Below are 23,171 nucleotides of genomic sequence, written 5' to 3'. Positions count from 1 at the left end.
ATTTTGCATCATTGGTATCTTTTAATATCTCAAAATGATGTCAAGTTAGGGGTTATCCACATAGTTCCTACAGAGCCTAAAGTTTAGGAGAGATGGGTCTAGAATTAGTCTCATGTTTGTTGGCCAAATCTTGCATTAAAACTAAGTATAACAAGTGGCAAACCTTTAGGATTTAGTGATTCATTGATTTGAGAACCAATATTTTGTTGTGCTATATTCTCTCTACTATTATAGATGAGAAATAAGACCCCTAGGGTTTAGTTTTCCGAGTTCTAGTAATTTTTATGCTAAGTATTGTTACTTTGTAAGTTTTGTTGGCATATGTGCAGAGTATGTTGACATGATGATATTGTATGTTGTCATTTATGTCAATATGAAGAAGAGTGAACCGGTATATTGAAGTAAGCACTTGCAAGAGAATCGATATATGTGAAAAAGTGAAGCGGTATGGCTGTCCAAGTGAACCGATATGTTGAAATGTGAACCGGTATATGTGAAAAAGTGAAGCGGTATGTTTGTCCAAGTGAACCGATATGTTGGAATGTGAACCGATATATGGAATGTTTTATATCAAGGTTTCATATGGTATGACTACCGGTTGGTAGTCTTAGCTTCAAGTTTTCCGGTTGAAGTGTTTTATGCCTGTGTGATTCAACCGATGACATCGTGTGATGAGATAGCATTGTAATGAAGAACATATTGTGTTGCCATGTTAGCCTTGTGCGCATGAAGGATCTTGCATGAAGGAGGTTGATCCTATCTACCTCGCGAATGTACGAAGTCTCTGTAAACGGTGGAGAATGTGTGATGGGTTATCAGCCTCCAAGAAGCGGTGAAGAACGAATGGTGGAGAACGCGTGATGGGTTAGCAGCCTCCAAGAAGCGGTGAAGAACGAACGATGGAGAACGTCTTGAGATCTGTTCAAGACTATTGTAATCAATGCAATATGATCAACGGTTAGGATTGAACTGACTGAATTGCTTAACCTAAATGTTTAGGGTTTAGGGTTTATGCTACCGACCTATCTGTTTCCTATAAGGTCGATGTTATTTTTCATGTTGAGGTTGTTGGAAAATGTTGTGTGTGTATCTAAGTGCAAAGATACGTGATTCTTGTCAGACCAGATAAGAGAATAGACACCTGCAGACTGTGAGTGCAGAAGGAAAGAAGTAAAGCGAACCTGCATTAGCATTGAGTGTTGTTACCGGATCAATTGTAATACTCGTTGACCTCTAACCACTTCAACAGTTGGAAAATCTCTTAACAGGGTAGCTTTAACCGACTTGATGTAAATCCTTTAACAGGGTGACTCAAAATCATTGAGTTCTAAAAAATCCTCTAACAAGGTAACCTTTAACAGGGTATTTTAGCCATCCCTTAACTGGGTGATCCCTAGTAGGATTGGTTCCTAATAGAACCTATTGTAAATTCTTTAACTGGACTAGGTTCCTAACAGAGTGGACTTCAAAAGGGTTCAAAGAACAACTTGTGGGTATTCATCCCCACTGTGGTTTTTCCCAGTTGGGTTTCCACGTGAAAAATATGCGTGTTATGTGTGATGCTTTTCATGTGATGCTTTGTTATTCTCTGTTGAGCGGTAAAGCATGTTGAATCAGCAAGTCTTTACAGTTCTGTTTGTAGTATTACTAGTGTATGTATATGGGTGAAGTGGAAATAAGATGTTAGATTGTGTGGAAAGATGAGTTACCAGTTTTTGTCTTTCATTGTGCTTAACCAATAGTAATCTGGTTTAGACCGGTGTTATTGCTTGCTAGTCAATGTGCAGGGTTCTAAGTCAAACTGGTTCAAGGAAAAGTGTTTTTACTAGTACTGATTCACCCCCCCCTCTCAGTACCGGTTTGGTACTAATTGTTCATCATTGAATCATCAAGTTCTTCTAGCAAGATACATTGCTTTTGTAACTCAAATACCAGCCATGGAGATTAAAAATGGTATGCAATTATTTATTTTCAAAGCAATACTAGTCATTTTCAAACTATTTACTACTATAAACACACCTTTTGTAGCAAACAAATCATCAATTTTACCTTCTCAATGTGTTGTCTTATTATATGTGAGTGAATGATTGATATATTTTACTGAGATTCATGTGCAAAACCTTTATCGTATGTCTCATCATTAAACATCTTCAAGCAAAAGACAATTATCAAGTGTCAATCATAAGTTATGACTTTGTTCAAACAAAATTTAGATGTGACAAACAACTTATTTTCCTTCTAAGAATTGTAGCAAATTGAACCTTCTTATGAAACAATGACACATTATTAGGTAAAAAAATTGAGTTATGCAAGTAAAACTGATTATTGAGTAGGTCTGTGTGAAGAACAACAATAGTATAGGTCCATACATCCTCTTGGTGTATCACCTCATTGATTTAGCTTACATTTTCAAGCAATCCTACCCTTTTTTTCCATCAAGGACAATATTTTAGAGTTAATGTAGGTGATAGACTAGGGAACCAACCCTATCTAGAGGTTCATTTACACAATAGCTAACCAATAACCTAAAAATGATTTAATATCTCACTAGGTTATATAGTTAATAGCTTGGTAAGGGTGCAAGATTTAGTGCTAACAAGTAGATAGATATCCAAAATTATGAAAGGCTATTTTCTACTAAATTGTATTTTTCTCTAAGTGGAAAATAGGGAGGAGCCCTACTTCCAACAAGTAGTAATAAATATCTGTATAACATAACACAAATACAAAAAAATAAATGTTCATCATAAAATGAGTCATTAACAACAAGACCATCTATATCAAGGGAAAGTTTGGAGATAATATCTATGACCATTGGCTTTAGTAGTTTTATCTACAATTAATAGAGTAACAACAACCATTTTAATCTATTCTACCCTTGACCATAAGTTTGTTCATTGGGTATCTTATGGCTACATGATTAATATGAACAAACATAGACTAGCCAATTACATAATGCCAAAATTTATTGTTCGCAATAAAAAAACCAAGGAGTTCCTTTTTAGTTACAATATAGTCTAGTTCAAATACTTATAGGTTCTAGTTGATAAAATATATCAAATATTCCAATGTACCAGTTTTTTGCCAAGGACAACTCCTATGTCTGAATCATGCATTACCAATATGAACATGGAAAGGGAATTGTCCAATTTTACCTTCATAATATTAGAGTTGTGGTTAAGGAGTTTTTTAAGGATTGACAATATTCTTGGCATGCATTTGTTTAGAAATAAAGCTAACATCCATAATAAGTAGGGTAAACAAAGGAGTTTTATTTTACTAAAATATTTTATAAATGTGTAGTAATAATTTACACGGATAAGAAAATTCATAACATATATTTGTCTCTATGGTGTTGGAAAGTTTATAATTAACATAATTTTAGCAAGGTCCACCTAAATACCTTCTTGGGTATGTAATTTACTAAAACTATGCCCTTTTTCATCATGTAGCATTTTTAATTGCTTCGAGATGGGTTATAGTCTTGGCATGTTGTAACACTTTTTTGAGATTGGACAGGTCTTCTTCATAGTTATTCCCATTTATTGTGAACTCATCCATTTATATCTATAAACATTAACGATGATGCTATAGTAGATACTCAACACAACCCTCTAGAGGATAGCAGGAGCATTACATAGTCTAAATGGAAGGAGTGCATAAGCACATGTGCCCAAGAATAGGTGAATATATTTGTTGTATCATCTTGAAGGGTAATATTGATGTGGTTATAACCACTAAATCTACTGTAAAATGAAAAATACATTTTTCCTACTAAAAAATCCTACTTCAACAATGAAGGAAAGGGGAAAGTGATCCTTCCTTGTCATGGTATTGAGTTCTTTTTAATCAAGACAAACACACCACTTACCTCCTTATTTTGGCACTATCAGTAGAGGATAAAACCATTAACTATTTGATATGGGATAGATGGATCTTGCATTCAATAATTTTTTAATTAATTCTTCACAGTATCTTGAATTGCAAGGTTCACACTCCTTTGTAGTTGTCTTATAGTTTTACAATCATCTTTAATGTAATAATGATGTGTGTCGGCATGAACAAACTAAGGCACGAGGAGTACAGAAAGAAAAGGTGGTCAACAAGCTTGATGTTGAGGTACACAACGATAGAGGGCGTCACGACCAAGCCAAGTGACGTGATATGGAGAAGCATGGAGAGATAAGGTGAGATAAGGAGAAGAATTGAGTGATAAGGTGAGTAGAGACCAAAATTAGCTCATGGCATATTAGGGAGGTGTTAATGCCTCAGTAGGTCAACAATTTGTAACCACGGGGATGGGATCCCCCACCATGACCCCACTGGTTCGTAGCTCCAGTCAAAAGCGAGAAGGGACCCATTAATCGATCAAAAAAAATAATGATGTGTGTATAGGTTTAGTTTGAGATATTTCACATCACGACAATACTATATAAAGTTTTTTAGATGATATTATAGCATGGTAATCGAATTATTATATTGTTATAGGGTCAACAAATTGTTAATGTTAAGTGGTTTGTTGGGAGTACCTAAAAAAAATTTGATAATGATGTCATTGAAGTAATGTTTGTACACAATATATCCAAAATATAGATGTGAGGTATCAAATGATGGAATGTATAGATGTTTGATGAGTATCTTACAACCTTTTCTTTAATACATGAAACACATCTTAAGTGATTAACCACTTATGGTTCAACATTGTAATTCTTTTGTACATTATTTGACGAGATGGTATCCTCATCTTAGGTTTCTATCACAAGTATTCTTCCTTTTTATCATTAATCTTTGAATTGAGTACTAATTATCTTCAAGATACATCCAATTTGATTGTTCTTGGTTAATGAAAGATTGTTTTCATGTGTACAAGAGAAATTTCCTAGTCATATTCCTTTTGGAAATTATCATGTTCCTTAACTTGCAACTAATGAAGGCATCAACTATTTCTAACCACAATATTCCTAGGATTAGAGAGTATCCAACTAGGATGTCCTTTAGATGCAAGATCATTGATTTTGTTGGGTGTTCTTATGAATCAAGCGTGACAACCAATTTTTTTAATAAATTATTTTGTTTTGACATTTGAATGGTCTACTAAGTGTAGTACTATGAGAATTAGCATAAGATTAACAAGTTTTAAAATTTTCATTAATTTCTTAGTCATAACATTAATAATTATGCCTAGATCGATCAAAGTATTCCATATGAGTAATGTCACTAATGTGAATGTCTACAATTGGAATACTAGGGTCTACATAGGGATAACAATATTATCAAGTATTATATCTATGAGTTGTTCAATAAATTAAAAAGTGTGTAGGTCATTGTAACATTTATACCTTAGCTTCTCCAAACATAGTTGCCGAATAATATTGGTATAAATTAGTATATCCTTGATTTCTTGGACCAAAAGAATTTTGATACAATTTTTTTTTAATTATTCAAAAAAGTCAAATTCAAAATTAGATTCTTACTTTTACATGGCAAACCTCTCTACAAGTGGATTGTGGTTAATAGTTTTATTCTATGATGGGTTGGGCTTAGGGTTTTGTATTTTACTTTTGTAGTGTGTGTGTTTAGAGTCTCCATTGTGAGCTTCGTGGTGACTGAAGCGATTGGACTAGGAATCACCTTGCTTAAGACTAAAGCAGTTGGACTAGGTTATACCATGGCTAATTCACCCTCCATTAATAGTACCATATATTATGTGGTGCTTAATTAATATCGTTGTTCTTGACATCCTCCTTATTGAGGTATTCAATTGGATGGTATCATGTTTTTCTAGGGTTGATGGGGCATACAGTTTAATTGTGTATTATATCAATTGATATCTAATTTTAAAATAATTAGGAAATGGAGTACTAAATGGTAAATGATTTTGAGGCATACCTTGTCATGATGGCTATGGTTTACATTGTGACACATAAAAAAAATATCCTTCATCTTCCATCACCTTGAATTTATGCCTCTCATGTGCATGTCTTATGTAATACTAGCCACCTACTTACATTTACAATCGAATTTCTTCTTAAGGTAATAAAGGAAGAAATCAACCAATGCCACCTCTACTTCCTCCTATATCTTCTTCACATGCAGTGTGTCGAGTTGTATCATCATGTGGTTTCTAATGTGTTGCTTCATGTCCTCGAGGAGATTAAGGAATTATGCTCTAGAAACTCTTGTAACAATATTTGTGGTGCATAAAACTCTTAGGTTGCATGTCTTCTTCATAGTAGACCTTATGAGAATTATTATAAACCTTGCAAACATCATGAAATGGCACTTGAGAAATTTCCGTGCCACTAACCAAATCTAAAGCATTCATACATTCCTTGTTGAATCCATTGAGGAATATGATTTTGATGGAGCTAGGGGACAACTTGTTTTGTTGATACTTTTTCAAGCATAACAAAAACCACTCAACATAATCTTCTAAGTGTTCATCCTCTTTTTGTTTCATTTTAAATATATCCTTTGCAATAATCTTGATATTTTGATATGAACTTCTTTATTGATTTTTTGATCTTCCATTCCATATCTACCTAATCCCATAAACCACTTCAAAGATGCATCCTTGAGGTTTTCTAAAAAAAGATTCAATCTATGTGCACTCAAGGTGTTGTCATGGCTTCAAAACATGTTTGGGTCTTCTATAGTTAGACCATGAAAGTTTGGTAAGGTGGATGGGAGAATGTTTTTTAATGGCAAAATGTCTTCCCTAGTTAGAAATGGGAAACTAAAAGGTAGTAGGTTCAGTAGAAACCTCTAATTCTCTTTTAGACATTATGATTTTGACTAAGCCAACTCCTAGGGCCTTTCTTGTAAAAGGCTCTCCAATGAATATAGGAAATAATAAATGGTAGGGTACACTAGAATATTGGCTAGTAACAAATTGTGAGTAGAAGTTAATAAAAAATGTTCTTCTATGGTGAAAGGATTCCTTTTTACCCATTTGCTTTGGTTGTGATTTCTTTAATTATAACACCATCGATTGCTACATATGATTCTTTTTAGGTAGTTGTTAATACATTATCATTGTATTTCAAAAGTAGTCTTCCCAAGAAGTCTCTTCTTTGTCACTTGTAATATATCATAGCTAAAAATTACCTTTTCTCCTGCACATTATTAGTGAATAATTTGATAATTTTGTTGGTGGTTACTCATCCTAAGTTGTAAAAATTAGTTTTGAATCTCGTGAAATTAACAAAATCTAATTCAAAGCTTGAAAAGTCTAGAGCTTGACACCATCCCTGACAACAACACCAAAAATGATGACTACCATCATTTCCAACTAGATCTAGTGAAACTATGGCCAATATGAAACTCAACAAATACACTTATCTAATATCAAGTGACTTCTTGGATCATGATCTACTTCATTTACATTTCAACCTAGGGACATCTAGTCTTTAAAACAGTGTCAATATTTTATGTACAACAATAGATTCCTAGGAGTTGAAGTCCCATAGTTGTGTATAGCAAGAAGGGATTTAAAGTTCGTAAACAAGAAAATATTCTAACTTCTTCAACAAACTACGAGTTACATAATAGATTATATGGGTTCAATATAGATAATGTAGCTTAATGGAATTGGTTTATTGACTATAATAAACTTGACTATGATAAATGAATTTAACTATATATACTAAAGAATTTAGGTTAACAAGATTGCAATCCACCTCAAGTGGGTTGTTTCTTAGATTAAAATTGTACCTTTCTCTCTTTTTTTTTAATGAACTATCTATTTCAAAACATTATAACACTCATATACCTAGAATAATGAAAGAAACTCGTATGCCAAGAAACTCAATCTCCTAATATATGACAAAATTTATTGTCTGCATACAAAACCCATTATCTAGGCATATTATGAAAAACACTACATATGTGTGTGTTCCTACTTTTGTACATGTATTGTGCTTCTAAAATTAATAATCATATTTTTATCATTATTCCTAATTAAGTAAGAGGAAGAGGAAGACATCTTAATTTAGCAAGAATAATAGAACTAGGAAAAATATGACTCCCAATTAAGTAAGAGGAAGAGGAAGACATCTTAATTTTGTAAGAATAAAAGAACTTGGAAAATAAATCTTAGAACAATGAAGAGGAATATTCCTCTTAGGACTTTCAAACATGTGCATAAAAAGGAATTTGTTGAGAAATATAAGGAAGAAAGGTTGAAAATTTTCTTCATCCTATGTGATCATATCATTTTTGCTAGAGAATAGATATTTTTTCCCCACTCAAGCACTCTTCTTTACTATTGGTGAGATTCATGCTTGGTTGCAAGGAAGATGTTGGCATAACTACACAACTATAGGCATAAATTTCATCTTGGCTATAGGTATACCGCAATTATGGTGATAGGGAAGATAGTGCTAGGTGGTTGTTAAAGGGCTAGTATGTTTGCTAAGTAATAGTTCCTTACTGTTTTCAAGGTGTAAACACCAAGGTCAGAGTGCAAATAGTTCAAAGGCAGTCTAACAACTCACCTTGCTCCACCTCCCTATGTCAAACTCTTCTTGGCTACTCAAAAGCTCCAACTCCCTAATTTGATGACATCCTTCCAAGGGCTCCAAAACTATCTTATGAAGCCAAACTCACCAAATAGGTTGAATTCATGTTAGGTTGACCTGTTTCAACTTGTTTTGTTGGATTTCATGCTTTGCTACCTTCATTTGCATACCCGATTTGTCAAAAACTTGATTTTAGGCCTAAAACGGGCTACTAGGCATTAGCCCTCCATTTGAGGTTTTGTGCTCACCCTGTTCAAACGATGGACTTCCAAAACAAAAGCTTCACATTTATGGATACCCTTTTGGGAAAAATTGAAGATTCACAAAGTCTCAAGGTCTCTCAGGCCTTCTCCATGACTGTCCCAAAAATGGGTGAAAAAGGAGGGTTTTGAAGGGTTTTGATGGTGAAAAACCAAGATTCACACTATAAACCTCCAATATGGACAAGAGACCTTAGTGCCATCATACTACTGACTAATTAGGCCACAAATAAGAAGATTTACACTTCAAATTTTGAAGAACAAGTTTTTTACAAAAGTTGCTTATGAGGAAAATGCAACATTTTACAACTTTTCCAATATTGCCTCTTTCAAACACATCACTTGCAAACAAAACCAATTACATTCAACATGTAAGAATGTCTACCATTTAGAAACAAGGAGAATCCTGTTAGCCCTACATACAAGCATTAGGCAATTACAAAAATGGATTATTTCACTGTCAAAGCTAACTGTTGCTGCCCTTTTGTCTTTCACTGTTTTTGTGTTCACTGTGACCTGCACTTTCACTGTTAAAACTCCTTACAAAAAGTCTGTTTAGTGCTCCTTAACAAGTCTCAGTCTTTGATAGCTTATTGTCCTTGATACCTGTCATTTAGAGGGAGAAGATTACATATATATCTTCAAAAGGAAATGTAAAACTCAGTCCTAGTTGACTGTGACATCAAATTGGCATTACAATCTTGCCTCAAAGATCATTGTTTGATCTTGGCAACTTCAAACTCAAAGATAACCTCAAATTCACTCCTTGTTCTTGTTCACAAGAAATTAGAAGGAGGTATAACAACCTTACAAGCTCCAATGCAAGATGGAGAGTAGGCTAATGAAGGAAAATTGACTCTAAAACAATGACTCACTATCTTTTACATTATTTTCACAAACTAAACTTGAAAACATTCTCCTCATGGCTTAGAAAGCCTCTTTGCCTTGGCATACAAACTTAATCATCAAGGCAAGTCTGTTCAACTTTTAAATGCACTTGCTCTAGAAGAGCAAAGCATTAAATTTCTTTAAGACCCTAGCCAAATGGCACACTTGGCTAGGGCTCAATGGCCACAAAAATCCTTACACCTGCATTCTTGAAAACAAAACATGTATTTACATAATCTACAAGTTGACCAACTGGTTCTTGGGAAGCCATGAACATTTTAGGACTCCAAGAAGCCAAGTTGGTCAAGCATCCTTGCCAGTTCTTAGACAAGGCAGTGAAACTGTCAAATCAAATTAATTTTGCTACAAACTCAAAACTTGATAAAATCAGATGCCACCAAAGGGAAAAGTTTAAGAAAACATATTAGAATCTGAAAATGTAAGAACAATATGGCCAAGTATAGCTGGTGTACGGACTGCTGTTCACATGGAGCCAAAACTAGAGAAAAACCAAGTAAAAACTAGTGCAAGTTTGCAAAATACTTCTTCACTTCGAATGATCAAATCTTACAATAGTTAAAACAGGAGATTAAATACCTCTCCAAGTTGGTTAACCTCCTGTATGGACAAGTACATGTCCAAGGGCACTTAATTTTGACATTTTGATGCCTAAATGACAACTTTGGTGCCTAGAAAATGCAAGATTGACCTCCAAAACTAACCATCACCTAAAAATACTTCTCATACCTAAAACCCAAGCATAAAACATGTCTAAAACCTTTTCAAAACAAAAACCACAAAAAAAAACTCATTTTTCCATCATTTTGCCAGGCAACACCAAACTGACAACTTTGAGCAAAAAGATGAAAACGAGAAACCAAAACCACACAATGAGTTCAAAACTCATCCAAACAACCTAGAACAACTTCAGAAACATCCCAAACAACTTTCCAACTTAAAACAAACAAAAATCAAACCTGTGATGAAAATGAAGCTGAGAATGAAGCTAGGTGCTCCTGCACCATATGGCCATATGATATGATCTATAGTTACTACAAGCAATAATTACTTCCACAAAAATCCTAATTTAAAGATCATCATGACCAACATAAATGCTACATTATTTTTAAAACAATTACTTAAACAAATGACCATTTAATTAATTATCCTACAATACAACATACTGCTTTTATCAAAATATTAATTGAAAATATCTTATCTGTGAGGAAAAATATCTATACTATAAGAATAATAGGAAAGTGAGCAAGAGATAGAGACAATTATTAGGCTCATTAGATGAGGGATACTTCTATAGAGGAGTTGAATTTAATAAAATTTTCTCTTAGATTCCTATTCTCTACTATTGTTGCAGATAATTTTAAATTGGACCAAATAGATGTAAAAACTATTTTCTTGCATGACAATCTTGAAATTTATATGTGACAACTAGATGGGTTTGAGGTTAAAGGGAAATAAATTTTAGTATACAAGTTAACATGATTTTTATATTGTTTGAAATAATTGCTTCGTGTAATATTATAAGTTTAATGCTTTTGAATTAAAGCTAGGTTATGTTAGAAGTGTAAAAGTATCATCATGTTTGCATTAAATATATTTATTGATGACTTAGAGTCTGATAGTTGTTGAGTTGCCTTTGGATCTTCAATAGTGATACTCATGTGAGAAGCTTGCTCTACAAGTATGTTGTAACCCGTTGTCGATTTTTGAATAATATATTGGGCAGCTTTCGAAGCGTGTGATTTTTCTCTTGAAAGGATTTTCCCCACGTAAATCATTGTGTTATGGTATGCATGCTATTTATGTTTATTTATGTCAAGTTTTATAATTGTTGTAAAAATCTGTAAAAGTTTTGCTTTACCCTCCTCTCAAGATTAGTGTAGGAAGTTGTTTCATTACCATAACTTCCTTATAGGACTTCCTATCTATAGACTCGTTACTTCCTTAACGATTCTAAGATAATCATCATTGATTAAAAAAAGACACAAATACAAAAGAAATTAGGTCAGCTATACCTTTCTACTTGCTTTCTCTACCAAGTGGACCTCCTCATTGGTAGGGTACGAGGTTATTCTTCTTCCTTTTAATCCTTTGTTTCACATTTTAAACTATCTTCCCCACTATGTCCTTTTATGAATTTATAGTTTAACCTTTAGTGCAAATTCCTTGATCTTTGACTTAATTTGCGCTAATGTTTTCTCCTCATCTTTAAGTTTAAAATGCATAGGAGAAAACTTGTTCTCCCTTGATCACATTTTGTTTGTACACTGTCTTTTAAATCTTAAGATTCCAAAGCTTGCACTCTCACATCATCACTATACTCAATGTGCTTCTTTGCTTTCAAATCCAACTTGGATTTCTTCTCCTTAAGCACACGTACAATATGTTTCACAACTAAAAAATTGATATGTTACTTTTAAGATTTTTGTCTTGACCAATCCTTCTCAAGGGCTTTCATCCATAAGACTCGATGTTAGAGATCTATTAATTCAATAGCAAGTTGTGCTCATAGTTTTTCCCAAGAATTTTTGATCCAAATTGTCTCCACAAAGCATACTCCCAACCCTCTCCATCAATGTCCTATTCATTCTATATAACTGCATCTTGTTGAAGAGTGTATGGAGTTGTCTTATGTCTCACAATACCATGTTTTATACAAAAAGCCATCAAACTATTTATTTATGATATTATACAAAATATTATAATAATTACTGACAAAAAAATACAAGATTTCTAAAATCTAAACACTCGACATATGATATTTATTAATAGATGAAATAGTTGGGTGTCAAATTTTTCTTTATTGTCAAAAATACAATGTAGGTTAAGGATGACAATTCTTGTGTTAAGGATGACAATTCTTGGGTTAATGCTCTTACTAGATGTTTTGGACAAAACAAAATAATTATAATTGTGCTAGAAACTAAAGGTTATAAGTAGGCCCCCCTCTCTTTTTTAAGACTAAGTATGGATAATTTGATATTTGATATTATCATCTTTACACTTCTTCTTAAATTGTTATTAGGATACCCATATTTATTATAATTTGATTTATTTTTTTAAACTATGAATTGAAAAATCATTAGACAAAATTATGATAAGATACTAGTTGATTTTAAATTTTAAATGCTTCCATGTTTAATAGAAAAATATAACATTTCGGTTTCATGATTTGAAAAAAAGAACTATATATAATTTTAATAAATTTTATATTTTATACGTATATATTTAATACTAAGACTATATTTGCTCGTGTAGCTACAATCATATAGATTAACAATTTGTATATCTATAACATATAACTTTTTTTTTACTCATTTGCATGTTCAATGCAAAAACTAAGTTTCCCTTCTATCGAAAACATGATTTCCCTTCATTTTGTATCTAAACTACACATCAAGGACGTACGTAGAAATCTTTCCATTAATATGCATGTCTGACACAATTTTCCCTCTCTAAACAACAACTAACACAAAAGCCCTCCTTTTAAACAACAAAAAAAAATCATTTTAAATGCAACTCTAGGTACGCCCAAGAGAGGGGTCCAACTAATTTTAGGATCAAGTGTTTTTCCGCATAAGATAATTGGTTCCTGGTGTGTGTTAGGTATTTACCATTAAGAAACATCACTCGTTCCCATTTTGGCCATGACTCCATGACATCATAACTTATCTTCGTGAACAAATTTGAGTAAAAAAGAGAAAAAAGAAACCTTGTGTCCGCCTTGTTTTATTTTGAATTTGAGGATCACCTCATAATTTAACTCGAGGTCCACGATCCCCCCTCCTCGAAAAGCTCGGTTGTTTTATGGTACAAGCAAAATAGGCAGTAATTATAGGTGTTTACCATACTTTTTTCCCTCAATCTCCACTTGGAAAATAAATATATATAGGCCGAGTTGGGTACTCGATTTTCCTCATTTTCAAGCCAAATATTACCCTCTTGTATTTAGGTGCCCCAGCCTGTGTCTTGTGCCTGTGTTCGCCCTGCTCAGATCTTCAAGGTGCCCTTCATTTCTGTCTTTGTATCTTATTCTTTTTCGTTTTTCCTCATGTGGGTGCCTCTTTTTTTTCAAATTTGCGTAAAAGAATCATGATGGGTATTTGTGTTGTTTTGGGCAGAGCTTGTGGCGGCGATCTACTGATAAGTTGAAGACAGAGAATGGTTATTGGTGGCAACATGTCAGGCAAAGGTGCAAAAGGTCTGCTTATGGGCAAGTCTTCCGCTGCTGCAACCAACAACAATACTAATAAGGACAAGGATAAGAAGAAACCAGTTTCCCGCTCCTCTCGCGCCGGCCTACAGGTTGGTGCTTTTTCATTGTTTTGGGTCCCTCCAATGCCTTAATGTTATTTTTGCTTATATTTTTCTTTTCTTGATCTCCTCACTATTTTATGTTCTTTTGGATTCTTCTGGTAATTTGCTTGAAGCCTGGTTTCTAGGCTTTCTAAAATCAGACACCCATTTGTGTTTCAGAGACACCCAGTTATGCTAAACACAGACCAACTTGGTGTTGCAGAGTTGTGTTAAAGAGACACCTACTTGTGTAATAGAGACACCCACTTGTATTAGAGAGATACCCATATGTGGTAAATATTATCTTTGTTCAATTTTTTGCCCACTTTGAAAATTTGCATTCTCATTTAGTGGAGTCACAAGTGGCGTCTCAACTGACATTCCCATTGAGAAGATAACTTGCACGGGCCATGGATTTAATATCGGAAGGCTTGAGGTTGTTTCATTTGTCATGTCTAATTGAGACAGAACAAGGATGCAGATCCAGTTCTATGTTTATGCCACGCAAATCTAGCTCTTAGGTCATTTAAGCCAGTCTGATGCTTTGTGTTTGTGATCATGTTGATTTATCGGAGATACGCGTAAGACTGTTCAGATAATGACTTTTTTTGAATAGGTGTGCATCAATCATGATGCGGTTAAATATCGAAGAGGACAATTGGGTTTTAATGATTGGATTTATCCTAACTAGCTAGTGGTTGGTGAGTTGTATTCTAGCTAGCTCGTGAATGACCAATGTTAATTTGTGTTAGTGAGGTAAACATTTGTGTTCTGAAGATCTCCTTTTGAGATTTCCTCTTTTTGTCTCGGTTGGTTGTTTAAAATGTACTGTAATCTTGTATTTCCAGTCAGGGGGTTTCCAAATTCTTTTTAATAACTCCTGTTTTTGGATTTGAATAACATAGTTTGTATGGAGCATGTATTTGAGAATACTTATTTGTCATGTTTAGTTGAGTGAAGTTTAAGGTTCTAGGCTTCAGTTTTGGATATATTCTGGAAAATCTCATTCTCAGATGATGCAAACTCATCTGACTTTTTGCTTGTGAGTAGTTCAAAATTATTGAAATTTCAAAAAAAATATAGAAAGTGTGTCGACCCATGTCTGGTTAATGGTTTTTTTAAAGCACTGGATATCACCATATGGATAACTGGCTGCGTGTACTTGGTTGATGGTGGTGTGATTCCTATTTTGGCGACGTTTGGAAGATGGTTTGCATGGAGTAGGGATTTAATCTAGAAGACTTTATAATGGTTAAAATGTATCTTTAGTTGAAAGGTAAGGTACTCAAATCTGGTTTTCGGTTTCTGTCAGAAAAGCTTCATCCTTGGGCTGGGTAAGCTCTTGTGCCGCCTTTTGCTTGTGGGCATGTTGGGTTATCGTATAAATTGTGTCCATGTTTAAATGATTGCATTTCCAATTTAATGGATATTACATCACCTTGAGATTAAACGTTGAATTGGTCAATTTGCTCACTTGATTTTAAACAATGCAGAGTTGTGCATTTGGCACGTTGCTAATGATCATTTCTTAGATGCCTTGTTCTTTTTTATAATTTCAAAATTTCTTATTGTCTGTGAACTTCTACCGGTTGAAGCAGAAGATCTTGAGAAAGTTTCGATCATGTTTAGTTAAAGGAAAATAAGGGTACCAGAACCTGGTTTTGGGCTCATGTAAATTACCCAGGGCATATAGCTAATCATCTTGGTTCATTGAAGAAAAATATGTTAACTGTGTTTGCTAAGGATATTTCTGAAGAAATGAGCATTGCTTTGTGGTTTAGCATCAAATGTACAATTGGGTGTGCAAGGCGGAGTTTTATTTTCTTGAGTCTTGCTAGCTGGTGATAGGGGTAATATGTCCCAACTCATATCCGACCTCAGAAATATGCCATAGACCTTAGCGATATATATTATAATTAGCAGTCATATGGTAGAGCTCGTTAGGAAGCTTTTTGTGGTCACCAGGAAACTTAGGTTCAAGGACAAGGAATTTATACATGTACCAACATCTCACAGTTTTCATATTCAAATCTAAAATAGCTACTCTTATTTATATACTCTCTTATCCTATGAAAAAATGATACCCCTGTTCTTATATCCGATGTCTCTACATGAGGGTGCAGTCCCACAAAATGTGGCTGTGCAGGATAAATTTGTATTATTCACTAAAGATAGCTATGTACAAGCCATATAAAGGCATTTGAAAATCAAGAAAGAGAATAATTTGTGGGTTCTTTGTAGATGTGCACCTTGTGCTAGTTTTAAGGTCTGGTGTTTGAACCTTGTAACTATGTTTCAGTTTTAACGCTAAAAGAATTTACCATATCCATTCTTAGTTGATTAATGTTTTGCTGCATTTGTCTCTATTTGTGCATGTGTGCATGTGTGCAATGATATGATAAATCATAATCTGTGTCTTCACTCTCCAGCATATGCCAAACAATTGTTAATGTGTGTGAATTTGTAGGTCATGTTAAAAGGAGTCTAGACTCTATAGAATGTTTCAATTCCTTCTCATATTCTTGAAGGCAGTCATTCTTAACACATTTGAAGCCAATTATGCTTAACACAGAGGTTATGTAACAATTTATGAAATGATCAGAGTCAGTTCTGTTATTTCAGAAAGCTTTCCCAAAAGTGAAGAATTAGAAGGTATTCAAGCCAACTGTTTACTTTGCACTTCCAAGATATTTGTCAAACTGATTCCCTTAGTACAGTTAGACTTGCAAATTTTTATTTGCTTGGATGGTGGCTACCTGACCAGTCTACTTCGATGGTTCTGATACTGAATATATAAAATGATAGGAAGTATCTGCCCAGGTGCAATTTTATGGACTCCAGTAGTTTAAGTCATTTTTCTATTGTTTCTGGTAGGTGTATAATGATAACTCTGTTAGTCTCTCTGTTTCTACAAGTTATTTTTCAAAATTATATGGTTCTTCTCAAAAGTAATAATTTTTCTTAGGAGCTGCATCTGTGGAAGCTTTGATGTTCTACTGGCTTAAGCTCCATGTATTTCATTGGTTTGTCTTTAATTTGCTCTTCATCTTTTAATAACGGTAAGTTGAAATGAGATTTGATGACATTTGCATCTTAATACATATCTTTTTCCTTGACTGCCTTCTCCTTGATGCAGTTTCCAGTGGGCCGAATCCACCGTCTTTTGAAATCTCGAATATCTGCAAATGGTAGAGTGGGAGCAACTGCTGCTGTGTATTCTGCAGCTATTTTGGAATATTTGACAGCAGAGGTTTTGGAATTAGCAGGGAATGCAAGTAAAGATCTCAAGGTGAAACGTATCACTCCAAGACATTTACAGCTTGCTATTCGTGGAGATGAAGAGCTTGATACTTTGATTAAAGGTACAATAGCCGGTGGAGGTGTTATCCCACACATTCACAAGTCGTTGATCAATAAATCTTCAAAAGACTAGGCTGTATTGGAATTTTTGACCATACACGCTTTCATGTAAAGAAACTGACAAACATTGGATTTGAGATTTAGATGTTCACCTCATGCAATTAGGCAGAAGGATAATGCCTTTGGCATTAATGGAACTTGTCTATTCAGAATTAGGGGTGTTTCATTCTGGTTTGTGACTAACTATTGAAATAGGTACTTCACAGCTGAGGTAGGATTTGCTTAGATTGGATTGGATTATTTCGTATTTGTGCTCCAGTAGAAATTTTCCTGAAGTAAAGCACTACTTTAGAAACATAGATATTATCATGTGACTTTCAATTTTATAGATTGTTAACAAGTGCTTATTAATGTTCTCCACCGTTTGTTAATTATGTTCTGTTGGATGATGATAAATTTGTACAGACACACTTTCAGTGTAGGCATTGAAAACAACCTTATTTTCAGTCTTCCTTCAAGTGAGGTAGTCTAAGTATGTTTTAATGTTCTTTTGGAGACGAGAAACAGTCTAGCCTGGTGTTTTTCTTATTGTAAACTTGGTTTCCTGTGTTAGAGAAATGGCCTGCTCTTTTTTAATGGGATTGTGGCATATGATAGAAAGAGTCTTATTTGGAAGATGAAATTTTATGCTGTTAATTTAACTTCATACAAATTTGGACTGTTATTCAATAGAATTTGTGTGCTGTTAGGACAGTTGAAACTTTATGTGATTCATGGAATCTGGGATTCATGTTGGTATTCCTCTTTTCTATGCTTTTGTAAAAATCAATGCAACCAATTATTTGTGTAAATGTTTTGGTCTACATGGTAGAGAATGGAAAATGAGATTGGAATGTGATTAAGTCAGTCTGCATTATTCAATGATACATGGCGTGGTTTGTAACTGGTAAATATGAAGCAGAAACTAGACCCTCCGGATGCTAAAAATACTAGATTAGATTCTAGGTTCCTATTTCTATAATGGAAACTCACAATTTTCAACTTATTTGGTTGCATTCAATATTCTTCTTGGTATTATCTTTTGTCTTAACATGAATCTTCTAACTACATACTCCCACACTATTGAATAAAAAAGCTGCATTTAATTTTTGTTTTATTGTTTCAAAGGATTCCTATGAATGGGACAAACCTCAACGTTTAAAATAAGAACTATATAGGATTTGAAACGGCTATTTTTTTATGGGTAACGTTTATTCAGCATTCTGGATGGACATTTGACGGTATTTATTAATTAATAAAATTCAAAATCAAAAGTCAAATGTGCATCCAGAATGCTGGATAGAGAATATACTTTTGATGTGTGGCAGCTTGTAAGAGTGAATGACATAAACGGACAGATCTGACTGAATGTTTGCTTTTAATAGCAGAACGTAATATGAGAACATGGTATGATGAGATTGAGCAACACCTGCAGGCTAGTAAGAAAGATTAGATGAAGCGGGCAATAATTTCAGATGCTAGCGTAGCCTTGTACCAAAATATAATAATTAAATAAAAAACTTAAAACAAGCAAGAAAGAAAATGCTGGGGCTGTCCGTTGAAAAAGAAACAGAATTAAATACCTAAAAGGGCCTGTAATGCTGCAGAAAGCAGGTTATGGGAAAATATTTGCAGTTTTTTTAAGAACGTGGGGCTGGGGCTGTCATTGAAAAAGAAACATAATTAAATATCTAAAAGGGCCTGTAATGATGTAGAAAGTAGGTTATGGGAAGATATTAGCAGGTTTTTTAAGAACGTAAATGCCAAGCATTAAATGATAGACCAAGCAATTTTTTTGTCGGTGTTTTTTAATGAGAACGTGGACTACCGTATGTTGCTTTGAGAAAGGATGAAAAATTTAGGAACAATCTGATAGGGTCGAGTTAAAGATTCTTCAAGTGGTGTGCAATGCTGAGCCTGTTAAGATTATGGGATCGTAGGCGTGGAAGGACTGTTGGGTAATAAATCATTTTAAAATTAAAATCTGAGTGTCTGAGGTCACCAAAACATATTGCAACTGAGAAATGAAAACAGAAAAAATAAACTGAATTTAGTAGCTTCCATCTTTCAATCACGAGGAAAGGAACTATTGAGTGCACATAAAGAATGACAAGTACCTTGGTGTTGGTGTAGTTTAATAGAGGTTAGCCTTTTTGGCATGAGTGAAAATGATGCACAAATCGTTTTGCCTGATTTTTCTTCATGAAATAGTTGGAATAAGATTTTCAAGTGATATTATGAGAACAAAATTTGAAGGTTCTTCAGATTTATCACTGCATTTTCAGTTACGATAGGTTGGTGTGGAATCTCAAATTTAACTATTGAGTGCACATAAATAATGACAAGCACCTTGGTGTTGGTGTAGTTTCTTGAGGTTAGCCTTTTTGGCATGAGTAAAAATGATGCACAAACCATTTTGCCTGATTTTTCCTCATGAAATGTTGGAAAGAGATTTTCTAGTGATATTATGAGAATAAAATTTGAAGGTTCCTCAGATTTATCACTGCATTTATAGTTACGATAGGTGGGTGTGGAATCTCAAATTTAACCAGTTTTGCACTGTTTTGATATTTAACATGAAGTCTGCATTCTTCTATAAATTGCAGATCGTTTCATAACTCCATTAAAATACAACAAAACCCATTCTTTTCCTTTTCTATGATTTGTTGGTCGTTTTATAACTCCATTAAAATTCAGCATAACCCAATCTTTTGGAGTTTTCTGTTTACATAGCTTTAAAATTTTATGGGCGTATTTTCACTGATGGTAACTATTTTATTTGACCTCTTCTGTTTTGAAAATTGCCGTTTTATAAGTTTCCCCCCATTTTCCACCCCATTGTCTCCGCCCTTTGTTATTCTTTTTTATATTTTGAAAAAGATCACTAGCTTTTGGAGCCAAGAAACCAATTTTTAATGCCCAAGGACGGAGAAAGTAAATGAGATGTCAGTTTGGCAACGGGTGAAATGTGTCTTTATCACTGTGACATTATGAGTCTGGTTGAACCTGCCATTATCAATAAACATCGTTGACGAGAGTGTAGTAAACAAATTAATATTCGTAATACTTAGAAATATACAGATATATTTAATATTGTATATGTTCTAAATATTAAACAATCTCATTGACAGCATTGCCGAAATACAAATTACATGATATAAATTTAAAAAGTTTCAAATTGTAAAAGAAAAAATGAAGAGTATAAAAGCAGGAACAATCCACAATAATATATTATATCTTTCGATAATACCAATAACATAAAACAAGTAATGTATGTTGGTCAATTTACAATTTTAAAGAAAACAATGATTAAAAAAATTATGGGGAGCTAAATGGGAGAGCGTGAAAAGCGAGGTTTATTTTTGAAATGTATAGATGCAGAATCCGCCATAGTTTTAGGGTTTTTGCTTTAAAATATATGAACAAACGCTACTGTCTGTGGACGCTTGCAGAGGAGGGGAATTGGCTATCCTGGAACAAGCCATCTCAATTAGAATTTAAAAGCATCGGTATTGAATTTAGCAAATTAATAATTATTTTCACAGAAGTGCATCCAGCATGATGTAGAGACGCAGGTATCTTTTTCCAGATTCAAAACTTACCTTCGAGTTTACAACTTGTCGTTTCTCTGACTCTTTGAAACCCTTTTCTTTTAATTTTGGTATTGTAACAGTTCTTGCCATTCCAAAGACCTTGTGACCTTGTCCGAGTGAACTGATTTCATTGCCTTAACATAGATTTCCAGTGTCTGGAGAATATTTTCTCAAATCTGTCCGGTGTTCATGAATCAACTAATCTTTCTTCTCATTTTCATAGTTTTTTTCTCCATTTACACCAATCCTTCTCATTTCCAAAGTTTCTTTCTCCATTTCCACCTCTTCATCCTCTCTGCACCCTCAGCCTGCAATTTCATGTACCTCATTCACCTACATTATCTAGGTTAAAAAACTTCGAATCCGATCTGTGTTGGTCCAAGGAGCCAATTTAACTTCTTGGTCCTCTTCAATAGAAGCTTTTGTCATCTTAACTCCCGTCTTTGTACTCCCAAGTTCCTCAGTCAAAAACCTTCTAATCAGTTTTTGGAAGAATCTGTTTGCTTGTTTGGTCTCCCTTCACTTCTATGACGGAAAAATGCAAAAAAAAGCCTCCTTCCTATGAACTAGTATAAATTTTTTCGATTAGAATACCCTTACAAATATGCGTCTTGAAATTGATTCTGCAACTTAATAATCCTCAGATCCATTGCAATTGTGTCACAAATTGCCAGTCTGGAAAATGCTTAAAAGACTGAATTCTTTCTCCGCCATTCTTTTCCACTAGCCCTCTCGCTAAATTTTCAGACCTAATCAGCTCCTCAGATGCACTGGACTCCTTGCAGTTAACAGTAACAGGAATACTAATTTTCTAGGTTCCCTGGCCTCACCTTAATTAAAAATGACACGGGCTGGAATTCCTGCTCTCATCAATGTGCACCATGAACAATCCGAGTCCAATGGTCGCACCATTATCATTTTCCTTATTTCAAAATTGGCATTTTCATCACATTTAATCTTTTTCTATAGCTTTTTATTTTTTTTGTTTTTTTCGATCAACACGATTATCTTTCTTCATTTAGTTCTCTAGTTGCATCATTATGATTTTTTTAATTTCAAAATTGTCATTTTCATCACATTTAATCTTTTTACCAATGCGATTACCTTTCTTCATGTAGTTCCTATGATTGCACCATCAGATTTTCTTTATTTTGAAATTTTCATTTTCATCACATTTAATCTTTTTATCAATGTGATTACCTTTCTTCATTTAGTTCCCCTCGTGATTTTGTTTTCAATCATGGAGTTGTTTGTGGCTATGGAAGCATGTAATTGTTTTGCTTTGTTGTCATGAAGTATGGTTTTGGGTTAGAGGAAAAATTGGAGAGATTTAGAGCATCTTAGGAAAGTTGTAAAGCACAAGATTAAGAGTTGATTTTGACAAAATTTAGAATGTGGTCATGAAATTGTTGGCTTGCAATAAGTAAGTTGTTTTGCCATTGCTTTGATGGTTTTGTCACAATTACAATAGTTTTACAATAGACATTGATGATAAGTGGTGGTTTTGATACAATTGTGATAAAATGTGGAAGATGAAAGGTTTTAGCATTCCATTTCAACTCCTTATATAAGCAGGGAGAGGGATCAGGACCATTTCATTTCGATTCCTTGATAATTTTGCTTCCTTTTTGGCTCCGACGAAGGACATGGTGAAGGTATAGAAGACTTGTAAAACATCATATAGGGTTTGGCTCTCATTCTAATCTTCATGCTTTGTCCATTTTTTAGTGTTGTAATGAAGAGAGTTTCTGTGGTGTAGAGACATTTGCAAGTGTTTAGAGTTGATTGTACATGTTGAAAGCTCAAATTCACTTGTAAATATTTGTAAATAATTGAAAGATAGTGGCGTGAGAAGCAATATCTCATTCTTCTAGAGTTTTCTTCCCTTTTAAGGATTCCTCCATGTGTAACCATGCAACTCAAGGTTGTCACTATAAATTAATATTAAAGTAAGAAATTGATTAGTTGAAGGTGTTTGTGGGGTTGACAAGAAAATATTGTTAAGACTATGATATTCACCTTGCAATCAATCCTAGGACTATTATACTCATTTATTTTAGTAGTTGAATATAATTATGTGTCTCCAAGAGTCACGAATAGGGTAAATTGGACATCCCACATGAGAGAGAAAGATAATTATTTAGTTCTTAGTGACTTGTAAAATGTGTTGTAAGTTGGTATCAAATTGTGGGGTGTGG

The 23,171-nt window shown here is 33.9% G+C and overlaps 1 protein-coding gene across 1 annotated transcript; it reads left to right on the top strand.

The window, feature by feature from the left end:
- The first annotated feature begins 13,479 nt into the window (after positions 1 to 13,479).
- Positions 13,480 to 17,761, top strand: LOC131026938 (probable histone H2A variant 3). Its single transcript, XM_057956932.2, has 3 exons — positions 13,480 to 13,688; positions 13,807 to 13,990; positions 17,118 to 17,761. The coding sequence occupies exons 2-3, from the start codon at positions 13,847 to 13,849 to the stop codon at positions 17,412 to 17,414; spliced, it is 441 nt and encodes a 146-aa protein (XP_057812915.1). The 5' UTR covers positions 13,480 to 13,688; positions 13,807 to 13,846; the 3' UTR covers positions 17,415 to 17,761.
- The last annotated feature ends 5,410 nt before the right edge of the window (positions 17,762 to 23,171 follow it).

The sequence above is a fragment of the Cryptomeria japonica genome, chromosome 7 (assembly GCF_030272615.1).
Source record: "Cryptomeria japonica chromosome 7, Sugi_1.0, whole genome shotgun sequence".
In the NCBI taxonomy this organism is placed as follows: Eukaryota; Viridiplantae; Streptophyta; class Pinopsida; order Cupressales; family Cupressaceae; genus Cryptomeria; species Cryptomeria japonica.
Note: the sequence above shows the minus strand (reverse complement) of the source record. Positions and strands in the feature narration are given on the sequence as shown.

Bases quoted from the DNA above. Each gene is read 5' to 3' on its own strand.
- LOC131026938 (XM_057956932.2), top strand. From the start codon at position 13,847: ATGGTTATTGGTGGCAACATGTCAGGCAAAGGTGCAAAAGGTCTGCTT. The intron at 13,991-17,117 runs GTTGGTGCTTTT...TCCTTGATGCAG, and splicing joins CCTCTCGCGCCGGCCTACAG to TTTCCAGTGGGCCGAATCCA.